This window comes from Nematocida minor, assembly GCF_024244105.1.
Source record: "Nematocida minor strain JUm1510 chromosome Unknown 7709, whole genome shotgun sequence".
NCBI lineage: Eukaryota > Fungi > Microsporidia > Nematocida > Nematocida minor.
The window spans coordinates 20,890-33,942 of record NW_026250388.1 but is presented as its reverse complement, the minus strand read 5'-3'; the positions used below and the strand labels follow the sequence as shown (position 1 = coordinate 33,942).

Here is a 13,053-nt window from a genome sequence, read left to right as displayed (position 1 = left end):
CTCTATGGTATATCTCCAGCAGATAGACACTCTTCTAATCTTCTGCGCATAAAATGCACAGACAGACTCTCTACATGCAACTACCGAACAGTGTGTATTAATATAAAAATTTCTTGCAAAGAAAGACTTAGCATGGAAGACGGAATTGCAGTGGTGCATGTGCCCCGTGTAAAACAGCTGGACTCTTGCTGTTTGATAGTGGAGATAGACAGCTTGAAGATTTTAGTCAACTTTGGCACAGAACACAGCCTGTCCCTGGAAATATACTCCAACATAGAATGCATCAAAGACGTCACGCATATTCTCTTGTGCTCGAGTGAGATCACATCGCTAGGCGGTCTGCTGCATCTGCAAAAACTGGGCATCAATGCGCCGATATACGGAACAGTGCCCATCAAGATTCTTGGAAGAATAGAGCTACTAGAGAGAATCGAAGTGCTGAACAAGTTCCACCTCGCTGACACGTCTGAGCTGCAGCCTGACGAGGCATTTGATAGAATCATTCCGTTGAAATACACCCAGACAGTTGAGCTATCAGATGAGATCACAGTGGGCCCTCTAAACAGCGGAAGCTCCATTGGGGGCGCAATTTGGAAGATCCGGAAGAACGAGCAAGAGTGGATTATCTGCGACAAGGTAAATCACAGAAAGATAGCGCATTTGGACGGAATGGACATATCAAACATCTACAAGCCTTCAGGCGTGATAATAAACAGCACAACGGTCAACAAGGAGCAGATGTCTCGGAAAACAAGAGACAAAACACTGATAGACCACGTGCTAAAAACAGTGGCAAGAGAAGGGAAGGTGTTTATACCCACGGGATACTTACAGCTTCTGGAGATTGTGATGACTCTGCACAACTACAAGGAAACTCGGGACATTCCCATGTCATTGTACTCGTTCTACGGCAAAAAATACTTTGACATGGTAAAGACAATCCTCGAGTGGACAGGGAGCTCTATTCTGCACAAATTTAATCAGGAAAAAGAAAATCCATTCAACCTCCTTAGTTTGACGTTTTATGAAGAGTGTGCGAGTAGCCAAGTGGATGGAACTATTATCTTTGTGATCGACAAATATGGAAACTCAGGATTTTCTCCTGTAATACTTCCCTACATTGCAGAAAACCCAAACAACCTAGTGCTGAAAGTGATAGACACTCTGCAGTACAAAGAAGAAGAGTGCAAAAGCGAAAGATTAGCTACAAACTCTGCAGAGGAAGGAGTATCAAAAGATAAAGATGCTGAAGTAGAAGCAGAGGCAGAAGAAAGCAGTATAAAAATAAAAGATGCATCCTCTGAAGAAGAAAGTGCAAAAAAAGAGACAGTATGCACAATACAGATATCTCCTATCAAATACTCTCGTCTGTCTAGCAGCGAAATAGAAACAGAGTACAAAAAATCAAAGAAAGAGCACGACGAGCACGAAGCGCAGAAAAAAATAGACAGTCTGGTAAAGCAAAAAATAGAAGACTCCTCGGAGGAAGAGGAGGACAGGAGCCAAATATTCTACAAGTTCTGGCACGAGCTGCAGGATGAAATCGAAACAAAAGAAGACCAGATAACGTACATGGAGTTTGACATACGGTGCACAGGAAGCGAGCTGCTCTTCCCAAACCCTGCTAAGAGAAAGCCAACAGACGAGTACGGAGAGCCTCTGTACATCCAGAAGGAAAAAGAAGTTGAGCAGGAGATAGAAGTTGAAATGGAGCCCAAGGAAATCCAGAAAAAAACTTTCCGAATAAGCGTGAGAAACGAAGAGACGATAAAAATACGCGCAAGAATAGAAACACTGCTATTTTCAAATGAGTGCGACATTTTCAATCTGAAAGTTGTTCTGTCGGGGATGGATGCAGAAAAGATAGTGGTGTGTGGAGAGAATTCGATGTACAGAAAAATACTGAAAGATTACTTCTCCTACACACGAGCCTCTTCTACGGTGCTGGAGCTTTCAGATAAACAGGAGATGGCAGGTGTAAGACACACCGTTCCGCTAAAGATCAGAAACGATCTGCTGCCGTATATAAAAGTGCAGAAGATTGGAAACAGCCTTATAGGATACTTTACAGGGCGAGTAGAGAAGACAGAGAAAGTTGCGTCTTTGGAGATAGAAGAAGAGCTCCCGAAAAAAGAGAATATTTGTATAGGAACGGTTAAGCTAAGCGAGCTGCGACAGGTGTTCATAGATGCAAAAATAAAAGCTGATGTTATAGACGACAGACTCGTGGTGAACGAAGGAATAATCATCTACTTCGATGGAGAGAATCTTGTAATAGAGGGCGATGTGTCAAAAGAGCTCTACACAGTGAAAAGGCTGCTATCGCAAAGTGTGGCGTATCTGAGCACAGAATAAATATAGGTGAAATGCCTGTCTCAGCCAGAAGCAGTCTATTCTGAGTAATAAAGCGCATAAGTAAGTTTGTTAAAAGTTTTATTGCTTAAGTTTGTTGCACTGCATGTGTTCATTACACATTCCATTTTTATTTTTATTCTAGTTGGCAGTAGTTTCTAGAAATTATTTGATCAATGTATTTCATTCATCAACTTCGGTTAATTATCATTTTAAACAAAAACAATAAATAAACAAAAATTATTTTTGTTATTAATGAAGATTAGAGATTACGTATTTATAGGAGCAGCAATTCTATGCAATATAGATTATTCTAGTTGTGTAAGAGTAATAAAAAAACCAGATATGTGTGTAGACAACAGCGCTTGTTCGGAGAGCCAGATCGATGGTTATATGCCTCCAGATCCAGATATGTGCCCAAGCAACAGCGCTTGTTCGGAAAGTCAGATCGATTCTATGGAAAATCCTCTTAAAGTTTCTAAAAAGAACCAGAAGACAATAGATAGCGAAATTAATTCTATTCCAGAAACTATAATCGACAACGGCACTACAATTATTAATCCAACAAACGAAACTTATGGAAAATATATGCTAAACATTGAAAATAACACAGTATTAGCAATTATGCTTGAAAGTAGGCTAATAAACCGTATATTGTTTATACATAAAGTAGGCTCAAAAGCTGAACATAAACACTTCACATATATTGGCAGAAGAATAGAGTTTGGAAGTATTTCTGAGAAAAGTAAAGATAAAATTAAAAGTAAAGGTAAAAGCAAAACTGCCAAGAAACGTGAAGAGTTTACCAAAATTGAATTTACCTTGCAGGAAGACATAAGAAATATATCTCTGCAATGCTATATTGGAAACAATATAGATCTATCGAGTAATGAAAACCATTCAGAAATAACTATTTTAGAAGAGTTTAAAAAAAGTATATACTATATTGAAAAGCTAAGCAGAAAAAAAGAAGAAAAACAAGTTTCCAACGTAGGAACTATTAAGAAGTCTTCTGACAATCCAACTTTTGTACTTTTTTCTGCTAGTGCTTCTCTACACGCAAACGAAGTAGACCTTTCTTCTTCCTCCGATTAAAACTATGAAATACTTATAGAACTATTCCATCCACATATTCTCCTTTAAAAGAGCAGTATGGAGAGAAGTTAATGCGCATAAGTAAACAATTTAATAAAACAAATTAAAAAAATAAGCATACACAGCATTTAAAAAGTTTAATTAGCTAATGGACACTCAACTCCTTAATGTTCTGTTTGGCATGTACAAAAAAGATATTCCTTCCATGTAGTCTGCAACATTTTCATAGGCTTGAGTAATATTTCCCACTATTATTGGGGTACTAGTTGCCACATTACTAGTGGTATTTTCTAGCATCTGTGTAGCTGCTGATGTGTGTTCTTTCATTCCACGGTTTATAACAAAAGATTGTATACTGTTATGCAATATTATCAGCACTAGTATTACAATAACAGTAAAAATAATAACTTTCTTGTGCACCTCTCTCATAAAAAGAATATCTCTTTCACTTTTATGCCTACTAAGTTCATCCTATTGATAAAAACATTTTTATTAAATCAATTGCCACAAGTGTTCGTAAAGTGTAGCTTTCTCATTTATAAATACACTTATAAAATTATTTGCATAGAACACTTTTTATTCAGAAGAGATCCGTATTGGCAAACACAGGTGAAAACAGACTATTTAGTAGAGAAAAACAAATAAGCAAGTATGTGTGTAGTAGTTGTGACATAAATTTATTATCTATTGAATTACAGCACACTAAAACCTCTATACTTACGCCAAACTATTGCAGCCAGTCTTCTCTGAAGTGTTTTTGGCTGTTGTTGCTTTTTCCTATCTTCAGCTTGTTTCTTTCCATTCTTTCGGTAAACTGTCTGATCTTTATCTTCTCCTCTTCGCTCTGTTTGGGAGCCTCTTTTGCAACAACCTGTGTGTATGTCTTTCTCATGTTTTTATAGTACTCAATGTCTCGCAGAGTCTGTGCGTAGTACTTGTTGTACTTTTTGTTCCCAGCTACACGGCCTGACGGGAGATACAGCTCGCTTCCGTCCTCTGACACATACCCAACGCCCTTTTCTGGATACTCGTAGAAGCTGTCGTACTCCTCCGTGTTTATATAGTTCATGTGGTTCATCGACTCCATGTGGTTTCTTGCTTTGTTAATGCACGAAAACCTCTTGTTGCAGCAGGTGCACATGCAGTACGATACTTTCTCTTTCAGATGTTTAATTAAACCATCTACATTGATTATGTACTGCGGAAGAAGCAGCTTGAACCCGTGTGTTTCCAGATGCTCCATGTAGTTTGTGCTTATTTGGCTGCAAAAGAGACACTCGTTGTCTTTTAGCTTGTATACACCAGTCTCTTCCATCTTTCTTCCCTCAGGCAGCTTTGCGCTGACTGCGTCCTTCTCTTTCGCTTCTACTTCTTTCACCGGGTCCAGGCCAATCAGCTTTCTTTTGATGTTTTCTTCGTGCACTGCGCTCTGGTAGTGCTCTGTTTTATTTTCAATTATCTCGTTGCATGTTCTGCACTTCATTAGACTTTTATTTGCAAAATTAATAAAAGTTTTTAAACTTTTCGCAGCTGCACTGAATGTTTAGAAAGCTCAGAAAACTCTACTCCTCCAGCCACTCTTCTGTATACCTAGCCAGTAGCGAAGGAATGGATGGGCGCCTGCCTGCAGAGCTAGCCATTAAGAAAATTAAAGGCAGCAAGAGCAGAGAAATCGAGATATTAAAAAAAATTAAACACAAAAATATCATCGATGTCTACACATGCTCTAGTAGAAGCTCCAAAAGAGGCTATATTGCTATGGGCTACTACAAGTACAACCTGAAAGAAATACTGCCAATAGCTTCACTAGAGTACAAATACTATATAATCAGCTGCATTTCAGAAGGTCTTACTTATCTACACAGTCTTAGCATAGTCCATAGAGACATAAAGCCACAAAATATCCTGATCGATGCACATGCAGTAAAGATAGCTGATTTTGGAAGTGCAAGATATCTCCCCCTAGAGACACAAAAAGACAAAGAAGATTCCAAAAAAGGAAGAGAAAACTCTACTAAGACAGATATTTGTGCTAATACTGTAGAGATGGCTTCTTCTGATGCTTTAGAGAGTGCTTGTGAAGATGGCTTCCCTATTAATGACAGCTTTGAGAGCAGTAGCGACTTTGAAATGTGCGAAATAAATAAAAATACACTCGAACGCTACGAGAATGAAGAAGAAAATAAAAAAGAAATGACAGGCATAGTTGGAACTCTCAACTACGTTCCCATGGAGATTCTTCTGGGCTGCAGAGAGTATGGATGCGAAGTAGACTTGTGGGCAGCAGGATGCACCTTCTGGGAGATTCTTTTCAATGAAGTCTGTTTCGAGGGAGACTGCGAGATAAACCAAATAGGAACAATAGTGTGCAAACTTGGTGTTACCAAAGAAGACAAAGATCTTCTAGAAAAGTATCCATACAGCGGATTTGTGCCCCTTGCAGAAAAAAAAGACCCGTTAAAAGATCTGTCCCCAACAGACAAACACATCTTTGAAAATCTTCTGATCTTCGATGCACAAAAGAGATCTTTTTACAGCATAGACACACTCCAAAAGCTCTTGTAGATGAAAAAATAAAAGTAAACCCACCAATTTGACATTTTTAATTGAATCAAATAATAACCCGTTCTGTTTAGTTTATTTTAGATATACAGATGAACAAGATACTCTGTGCTAGCACAGTGATGCTTTAATCTCACGCAGGCGCCCCTTGCGGCTTCGCAGTAGCATCTTTTTTAGAGCTTGAGTGGGCATCATGCGGCTCGCCTGTCTCTTTTCCTTCTGCTCCTTCCTTCGTCTGCTGAACTTGGTTTGGCGATGTTGTCACGAGCGAGGAAAAGGAAAGAAAGACCATGACTAAGAAAGATAGAATAAGAAAATACTCTAGTGAAAATTTCATTTCTAGCCCCTGTAGGTCCTCGCTATTATAATATCTTATCCAATTCGCATGCAAAAACTGCCCAATAAGCGCAATCTCTGTTTCAAAATAAACCAATCTTCTGCTCCATGCATAACCGAAGATCTGCCAGTGCTCAAGTGCCCGCAAAACATCGCAATGTAAGATCAAAGAATACTAAGTTATTTATTTTCTCTGCTTGCTCTTGAATCTCTTGAGATAGAAGCTAAGCTCTTCAGCCTGTAGTATGTGGCCGTCAGCACTGCCAGACTGCCCGGGCCTTGAGGAAATGACTCCGTACAAGTTTCCTTGCTTGAACTCTTCTACGAAAACAGGGTCTATCTCTGCGATGTCTGCTTCCTCTTCAAGGATTTTTTCTATTACGGGAGTGTATCCAGTTGGGTCTAGCTTTACAACACATCCTTTGGTCAGAGTGTTAGTTCTGACGAGCTCGTTGTTGCTTGCGTTGTATATGACCTGCGTGATTGCGCACTTCAGCGACACGTTGTGCGTCTTGAGAGTAAAACTGCCTCCAGCGAGTCTCAGTGCTCTCATCTTGTAAGTGCCTCCTCTCACTCTCAGCTGTTTTACCTTGGTTGGTCCGACCTTTGTGTTTGATGCCTGTCTGGCAATGGAGTACTGCTTCTTTGTCATTTTGGCTGTTCTTTTTCCACCTGTGCTCTTTCTCTTATGTTTACCACTTCTTGTTAAACCCATTCTGCAGGGGAGTTAAAAACTGAAAATAAAAAATAGAAAATGTACCGAGCTGAAATACACACCACAGAAAGCGGGTCTGCTGTCCGCATCGTCAACACAAAAACAGCAGAGTATGTTCTAGTCGGAGGGTTTGAGGGGATCCAGCGCTATGCCGCAAGAAATAAGATAAAATGGAGCAAAATGGCAGTTATATGCCTCTGCAGCCGGTTTGAAGCAGTGCCAGCTATTTCTGCAGTGCTGACCCATGGGATCCAGAACAGCCAGCGCACAACAACTTATGTGTGCAGTGAAAATACGCTGAATACAGTGGGAAAGATCGGAATAAGCATAGGAAACCTGGAGTTCTTTGATAGATACAGTCCAAGCAGCAAACAGTTCCCTCGCATATCGATCCAGGAGATAGAAAACATCTCGTATTTGATGGTTCCTCTGCCCGAGAAAGCAGGAGGATTTGACATCAAAAAGGCAAATGATCACAACATAGTGGAAAAGAGAGATATCATACAGCTCAATAAGACAGGGCAGGTGACAGTGGGAAATATCACACACTTTCTTGAACACTTCAAAAAGCCCACCATTCATTACCCAAGCATACTTGTTCTTACACTCCTATCTCCCGACTATGTCATAGATATACCAACTATCACAAATGCTCTGGCGTCCTCGGGACTGGAGATATTTGTAAGAGCGGGACCGGGAGTGTTCAAAAACAAAAAAGAAGAGCACAAAGCCCTGGGGCTTACAACAAAACTAGTTCAAGAAATAGTGAGCATCCACAAAAAAAGCTCTGTAAATACTGGAGAAAGTGCGCAGATGCAGTGCGAGGTCTATACGATGTTCAGCACAGAGCGGGAGACAGAAAGTGTTAAAACTTTTTACGATAAAATGTGCTCTGTTTATAAGCCAATTGTTAGACCTCTTATCTATCAGCCAAAATACACTAAGTATTTCCGAAATAGTAGAGTGCTGACAGATGGGTCTGCTGTAGAATATACTGAAAACAGAAAAGAAATTGCATGTGAGTGGCTGCGAAGTAAAAAAGAACCTCAAAGGAGTCTGAGCATGTCTAAATCAGACGCCTTCCAATCAGATAATATAAATGCAAGATCTGTCTCTGCTAATGAAAGCATCTCTACAGATAAACCGTATACAGTGTTTCTTGGAACAGCTGCTGCAGTGCCTGGTGTGTTCAGAAACGTTTCTTCTGTTCTAATGACCTCCTCTCGGGGCAGTGTTCTACTAGACTGTGGAGAGGATACGCACACCCAGCTGAACAAAATAAGTAAGAGCTATTCGTACAACTACAGGAGTCTTTCGATGATCCTTCTCACACACAGACATGCTGACCACATCCTTGGAGCATTCTCTGTTCTGAAAAAATGCTGCATGATGGGAAATAGAACAGCTTTGGTCTTTGGAAATAGGTGCATGGTCTCTGCACTCGAGCACTTTGGAATATCCTGCATATTCATCCAAAATAGCAGAGATCTAGTGGTTAAAAGATATAGATCTAATGGCAAAGAGTATATCAAAGTAGAAGAGAACAAGGAAGAGATTACTATATGCATTACTGAAAATATGTACAGTAACAGCAAATTAAAAATAGATCCATTGAACTACGTATCTTCAGATAGCACCAAAAAGAGCGTAGTAAAAGTTAGTGTGTCTTCATTGAACACATCAGTAGTAGAGTTTGTGAACCTAAAGGCAGTTTGTGCACCAGATCTCTCTATGCCTGCTGCACATAGCATTATATACGAGGTGAGCATGTGCACTGCTCTGCACATACACGAGAGCTACAGTGTCAAAGTGCAGGAGTATCTATCTAGCAATGATCCATACACTGTGGTGTATTCTGGTGACACTCTTCCAAATAAACTGTTTGCACAGCTGGGCCATCAGGCAGATCTGATGATACACGAGGGAACATTCGAGCACGAGGATCTCAGCTATGCCAGGGCCACAAATCACTCAACTATCCATGAAGCTCTGCAGATTTTCAAAGAGTCTTTGGCAAGCACTTTATTTATTACACACTTCAGCCAGAGGTACAAAACAGTTACCATTCCTCCAGAGGCATATCTGGCAATGGACTACATGGTGCACTCTTCGAACGATCTGCACTCGCAACTAGACCTTCACAGAGCTCTACAGGAGTGGGCAAATGCTAATAACGAGCCATCATTGGAGGATTGATGAAAATAGACAACCAGAAGATTGGAAATAAAGTTTTTGCAAAAATACTCCGACTATTACTCTTAGAATCAGATGCATTCACAACTAAATATATGCTATATTATCCTGCAAAACTAAAAATATTTTATTCTGTATTAAAACTGTAGACACATGGATGGCTGAGAGTTTAATTATAAAATTTACACTAATTCGTGCAAAAATTGGCTAAATATAAAAACTGTTTAATCTGAGACAAGTACATATAAAGAAACTTAAGAGTAGTTGTAATTGTTGAACGGTTGTTTTATTCTGGTCTGTATGCTTCTTTATAAGGCAAACTGAATACAAAATTAGAAATGCCCTTTAAGAGCACCAATGCTGAATAAATTTTCACTAGACAGTTTAATTGAAAAATCAATAAGTTGGGGCCATGGTAAAGCTATACGAATATCCATTTTCCTAATATGAGACACCTCATCCAGTTCTAGCAAAGGGATTGGTCTGTCGTATTTTCTTTGTAGGTGTATGCATTGGAGAATGTTCTATCCTGCTCTTACTTGTCTCCTGCTGCACCAGGCTGCTTTCTAAACTACCTTGCTCTACTGAAGCACTTGGCTTGTGTCTTTTACTTATATAAATATTATTCTCTTCTTCTTCTGCTCTAGCACTGGTGATTCTCGAATAATCGCGTGCACTACCTCCACCTGTCTCATATCTTATGCGCTCACATGACGATATTTCCTTCTCGAGATCAGCGTATATGTCCAGCTTTTGGTTTAGCACACACTCTCTTTGGATGGGCGCATAGAACACAGTTTCCGGAAAGAGGGAGATAGATCCATCTTCACTCTCTTTGAAGTACGCTATGTTATTTGCTACCACAGAAATGGGAACGCCTGGAATGCTTCCGCTCAGTGCAATAATTCTGCCAAGTCCAAGAGCATACAGAGCCCCTGAATTCTCAAAGACAAAAATGCCGTTATTTGATATCCCACAGAAATCAATGGAGAGTCTGTTAAAGTAAGCACTGGTAACACATCTCACAGAGGCATCCTCATACTTAAACAGCCTGGCCGAGACTCCTTCGCCCTCTTCTGTAATAACTCCTGTGTATGCACCGCTTGATGCTATTCCCTTAACCACGCCAACTAAACTGAAAATCTCCAGTAGATCCCTAGAGTAGATGGACACATTAGAGTGCAGCCCGCATTCGCTTACAATGCAGAAGAAATCAGTTCCACATGTCATTCTTTCTATTTTGGCCTTTGGCTCTATTTTTTTAACCAGAGCACCTTCAGTGAATGCACCAGTACTGCTTTTGTATACTTTTAGCAGATTCTCTGTATACACTAGCAGAAGATGCTGCGAGGCTGCAGAAAGTAGCACTTGTTTGATTTCCTTCAGAATGGACACCTCCACTGCAGTACTTCGCACAGTCACTTCAATCTGGCTGTAATCTATTCGATCTGAAAGGCTAATTGTGCACTCAGAAGACCAATACAGCATTTTATCTGTGCCATTGCTTATCAGCACAGGACCACACATCCCGTTTACTATGCAGTGTTTTCTGCTCTTATTTTCACTGGGTTTTTGAATGGTCTCTGCGCAGGGCTCTCTATCGTCTGAATGATCAGATATCTCTTTTTCATCTGAGTTGAATAGATCTTCTATCTCGGAGTCTTCTTTCTCTCTTTTTTTTTCATTCGAGCCATCATCATCCAAGACACCTGTTTTCATAAACGCATTTATCTTGGTGTTTGAGTACCTAATGGATGGGAGTGCCTGGTCCTTAACAGCTTTCACAGACGGAATATCGAAGTACTCGTCTCCTTGGTCGTCGTTCTCCTCTTCTCTGCGCACTTCCTTGATTGTGCTCCCTTCTATCCTCAGACTCTCCATCTTTCGATCTATCCACACGTATTCTAGGTCTATTCTGGATGGCTTGCTGTTTACTATGCTGTATATCAGCGATCTTTTTGAGTCAACTACAATGTTGCTGATCTCCTTTGCCAGTTTCTGCGAAAAGACTCTTTTCCCTCCCATCTCGTTTATCTTCATTATTTCCAAAGACGTCTCAGTGAGTATGAAGAAATATCCTCCCTCTTTTGTGCTTGCTATCTCTTTTATCTTACTCTCTGCGAAGTATATCGATGTAAATACCTGCCCCACCTCCGCAAAAACGGTGTTTCCATCGACACAGAATAGATACTTTCGGAAGTGCATGCACGATATGTTGTCATACACCACTTTTGACGGAAACACAATGACCCTTCCTCGCATGTCCAGGATGTAGATATTCACCCCAAAGACCACTACGTTATTGATGGGTGTGTTATGCTTTATCTCTCTCAGGGGCTTAAAAGTGTGCACACCGCCTGCCATCCTGCTGATGTTGTGCATGCTCGCTGTTTCTGTAGTGTCTCCTCCAAGTGACTCCATCTCTTCAAGCCACCCCTCTTTTTCAATACTCTCAGCAGCTGTGCTATTGTTCTGCACGCTTTGGTTTCCCTGGCTCTGCACTGTTTCTATGGACAGTATCCGAATTATGCCGTTTTCTGAGGTAGTGTAGACTATGTCATCCATTATAAATATGGAAGTTATCTTGAGAGACATCTTTGTCACCTCCTCACACTCTTCTAGGACTGCAGTCTCTTTTCTATCGCTTGTGTTGTAGTAGTATATCTGTCCATTCATTGTTCCAATCAGAACAAAAGAGTCATTTAAAGAGCAGGAAACAGCTGTAATCTGCAGCTTGCCTTTAATGCATGTGACTAGACTCATACCAGACGAAAGCGTGTACAAGTATATCTTGCTTCCCTTCACAGATGCAACCAAGTCAGTTCCCTGTGCCAACATGTCCAAATATTAAATATTTTTATTTTTATGCTCTCACAGCTCATCCTAGTTTATCCATTGGCATTACAATAACACTATACAGCTCTTTAACTAACCGCTAGGCATTACTATATACGTTATCCATGGTTCTGAACAGAAAATAAACAGTTTATGTTAATTTGCACATGTACAGAAGACTGGTAGATTTTATATTCATTATGGTCTTTATTGGCTGTTTATCATCATTTGGGCCAATCTTCACCCCACTGCATTGAGCTCTCTTTTTCGGCCTCTTCTTCTTACCTCTTTCAGCTTATTTAGCACATCTTTTCCGTTTTCAGTGTTATTTTTTACATATACAGATAAGAGATCATCAACCCGTGCATCTACAGATATGTTCACAAGTGAGGCCATTGTTCTTTCAAAGACATACAGATCCACAGCTTTGTCCTCTACCTTGTTTGTTATTTTCCCAAGGCCAAAGTCTATTATCTTTACGTCCTGGCCATCTACAAGAATGTTATTCGGAGTTAAGTCACCATGGACTACATGGCTGCTGTGCAGTAATCCTATGCACTCGTACACTCTGAGCAACAGATCAAAATATGTATTTTCTTTGTTCTCTGACATAAGACACTCTTTTAGCGTAGCGCCGGGCAGACACTCTATGACAATCGCACAGTCTAGAGTAACCCCGTCTTTTTTATGCTCGCTGAGCGTATTTTGTGCTGCTTCATCAGAGAGGACTTTTGGTGCTATGCCCAAGTGCTCTATCTTTTTGAGAAGCTTGGACTCAAAGCGTGTTCTTGTTTTGCGTATGCTTTTGTCTATTGCATCTATTCTATACGCCTTAGGGTGTCTTACTTTCACAATGTATCCGTTTTTTTTATAAACTGTTGCTTCAGCACCGATCGAAATGCTCTCCATGTGCATTAATAAAAATATTCGGAAAAATACCAGTCACACAGAGTCAGCAACTACCC

At 40.2% G+C, this 13,053-nt stretch overlaps 8 protein-coding genes across 8 annotated transcripts; 4 read left to right on the top strand and 4 right to left on the bottom strand.

Annotated features, from left to right (window-relative positions):
* Positions 1-132: 132 nt before the first annotated feature.
* Positions 133-2,355, top strand: NEMIN01_1469 (cleavage and polyadenylation specificity factor subunit 2; the record flags this gene model as incomplete). The annotated part of the gene is made up of 1 exon (XM_051477411.1): positions 133-2,355. The coding sequence occupies one exon, from the start codon at positions 133-135 to the stop codon at positions 2,353-2,355; it is 2,223 nt and encodes a 740-aa protein (XP_051333371.1).
* A 252-nt stretch (positions 2,356-2,607) lies between these two features.
* NEMIN01_1468 (uncharacterized protein) lies at positions 2,608-3,447 on the top strand (the record flags this gene model as incomplete). The annotated part of the gene is made up of 1 exon (XM_051477410.1): positions 2,608-3,447. The coding sequence occupies one exon, from the start codon at positions 2,608-2,610 to the stop codon at positions 3,445-3,447; it is 840 nt and encodes a 279-aa protein (XP_051333370.1).
* A 727-nt stretch (positions 3,448-4,174) lies between these two features.
* NEMIN01_1467 (pre-60S factor REI1) lies at positions 4,175-4,930 on the bottom strand (the record flags this gene model as incomplete). Its single annotated transcript, XM_051477409.1, has 1 exon — positions 4,175-4,930. The coding sequence occupies one exon, from the start codon at positions 4,928-4,930 to the stop codon at positions 4,175-4,177; it is 756 nt and encodes a 251-aa protein (XP_051333369.1).
* A 56-nt stretch (positions 4,931-4,986) lies between these two features.
* Positions 4,987-6,012, top strand: NEMIN01_1466 (uncharacterized protein; the record flags this gene model as incomplete). Its single annotated transcript, XM_051477408.1, has 1 exon — positions 4,987-6,012. The coding sequence occupies one exon, from the start codon at positions 4,987-4,989 to the stop codon at positions 6,010-6,012; it is 1,026 nt and encodes a 341-aa protein (XP_051333368.1).
* Positions 6,013-6,529: 517 nt separating this feature from the next.
* Positions 6,530-7,060, bottom strand: NEMIN01_1465 (small subunit ribosomal protein S8e; the record flags this gene model as incomplete). Its single annotated transcript, XM_051477407.1, has 1 exon — positions 6,530-7,060. One exon carries the CDS (start codon positions 7,058-7,060, stop codon positions 6,530-6,532), a length of 531 nt encoding a protein of 176 aa, XP_051333367.1.
* Positions 7,061-7,099: 39 nt separating this feature from the next.
* Positions 7,100-9,256, top strand: NEMIN01_1464 (ribonuclease Z; the record flags this gene model as incomplete). Its single annotated transcript, XM_051477406.1, has 1 exon — positions 7,100-9,256. The coding sequence occupies one exon, from the start codon at positions 7,100-7,102 to the stop codon at positions 9,254-9,256; it is 2,157 nt and encodes a 718-aa protein (XP_051333366.1).
* A 453-nt stretch (positions 9,257-9,709) lies between these two features.
* Positions 9,710-12,091, bottom strand: NEMIN01_1463 (uncharacterized protein; the record flags this gene model as incomplete). The annotated part of the gene is made up of 1 exon (XM_051477405.1): positions 9,710-12,091. The coding sequence occupies one exon, from the start codon at positions 12,089-12,091 to the stop codon at positions 9,710-9,712; it is 2,382 nt and encodes a 793-aa protein (XP_051333365.1).
* A 237-nt stretch (positions 12,092-12,328) lies between these two features.
* Positions 12,329-12,997, bottom strand: NEMIN01_1462 (TP53 regulating kinase; the record flags this gene model as incomplete). The annotated part of the gene is made up of 1 exon (XM_051477404.1): positions 12,329-12,997. One exon carries the CDS (start codon positions 12,995-12,997, stop codon positions 12,329-12,331), a length of 669 nt encoding a protein of 222 aa, XP_051333364.1.
* Positions 12,998-13,053: the final 56 nt, after the last annotated feature.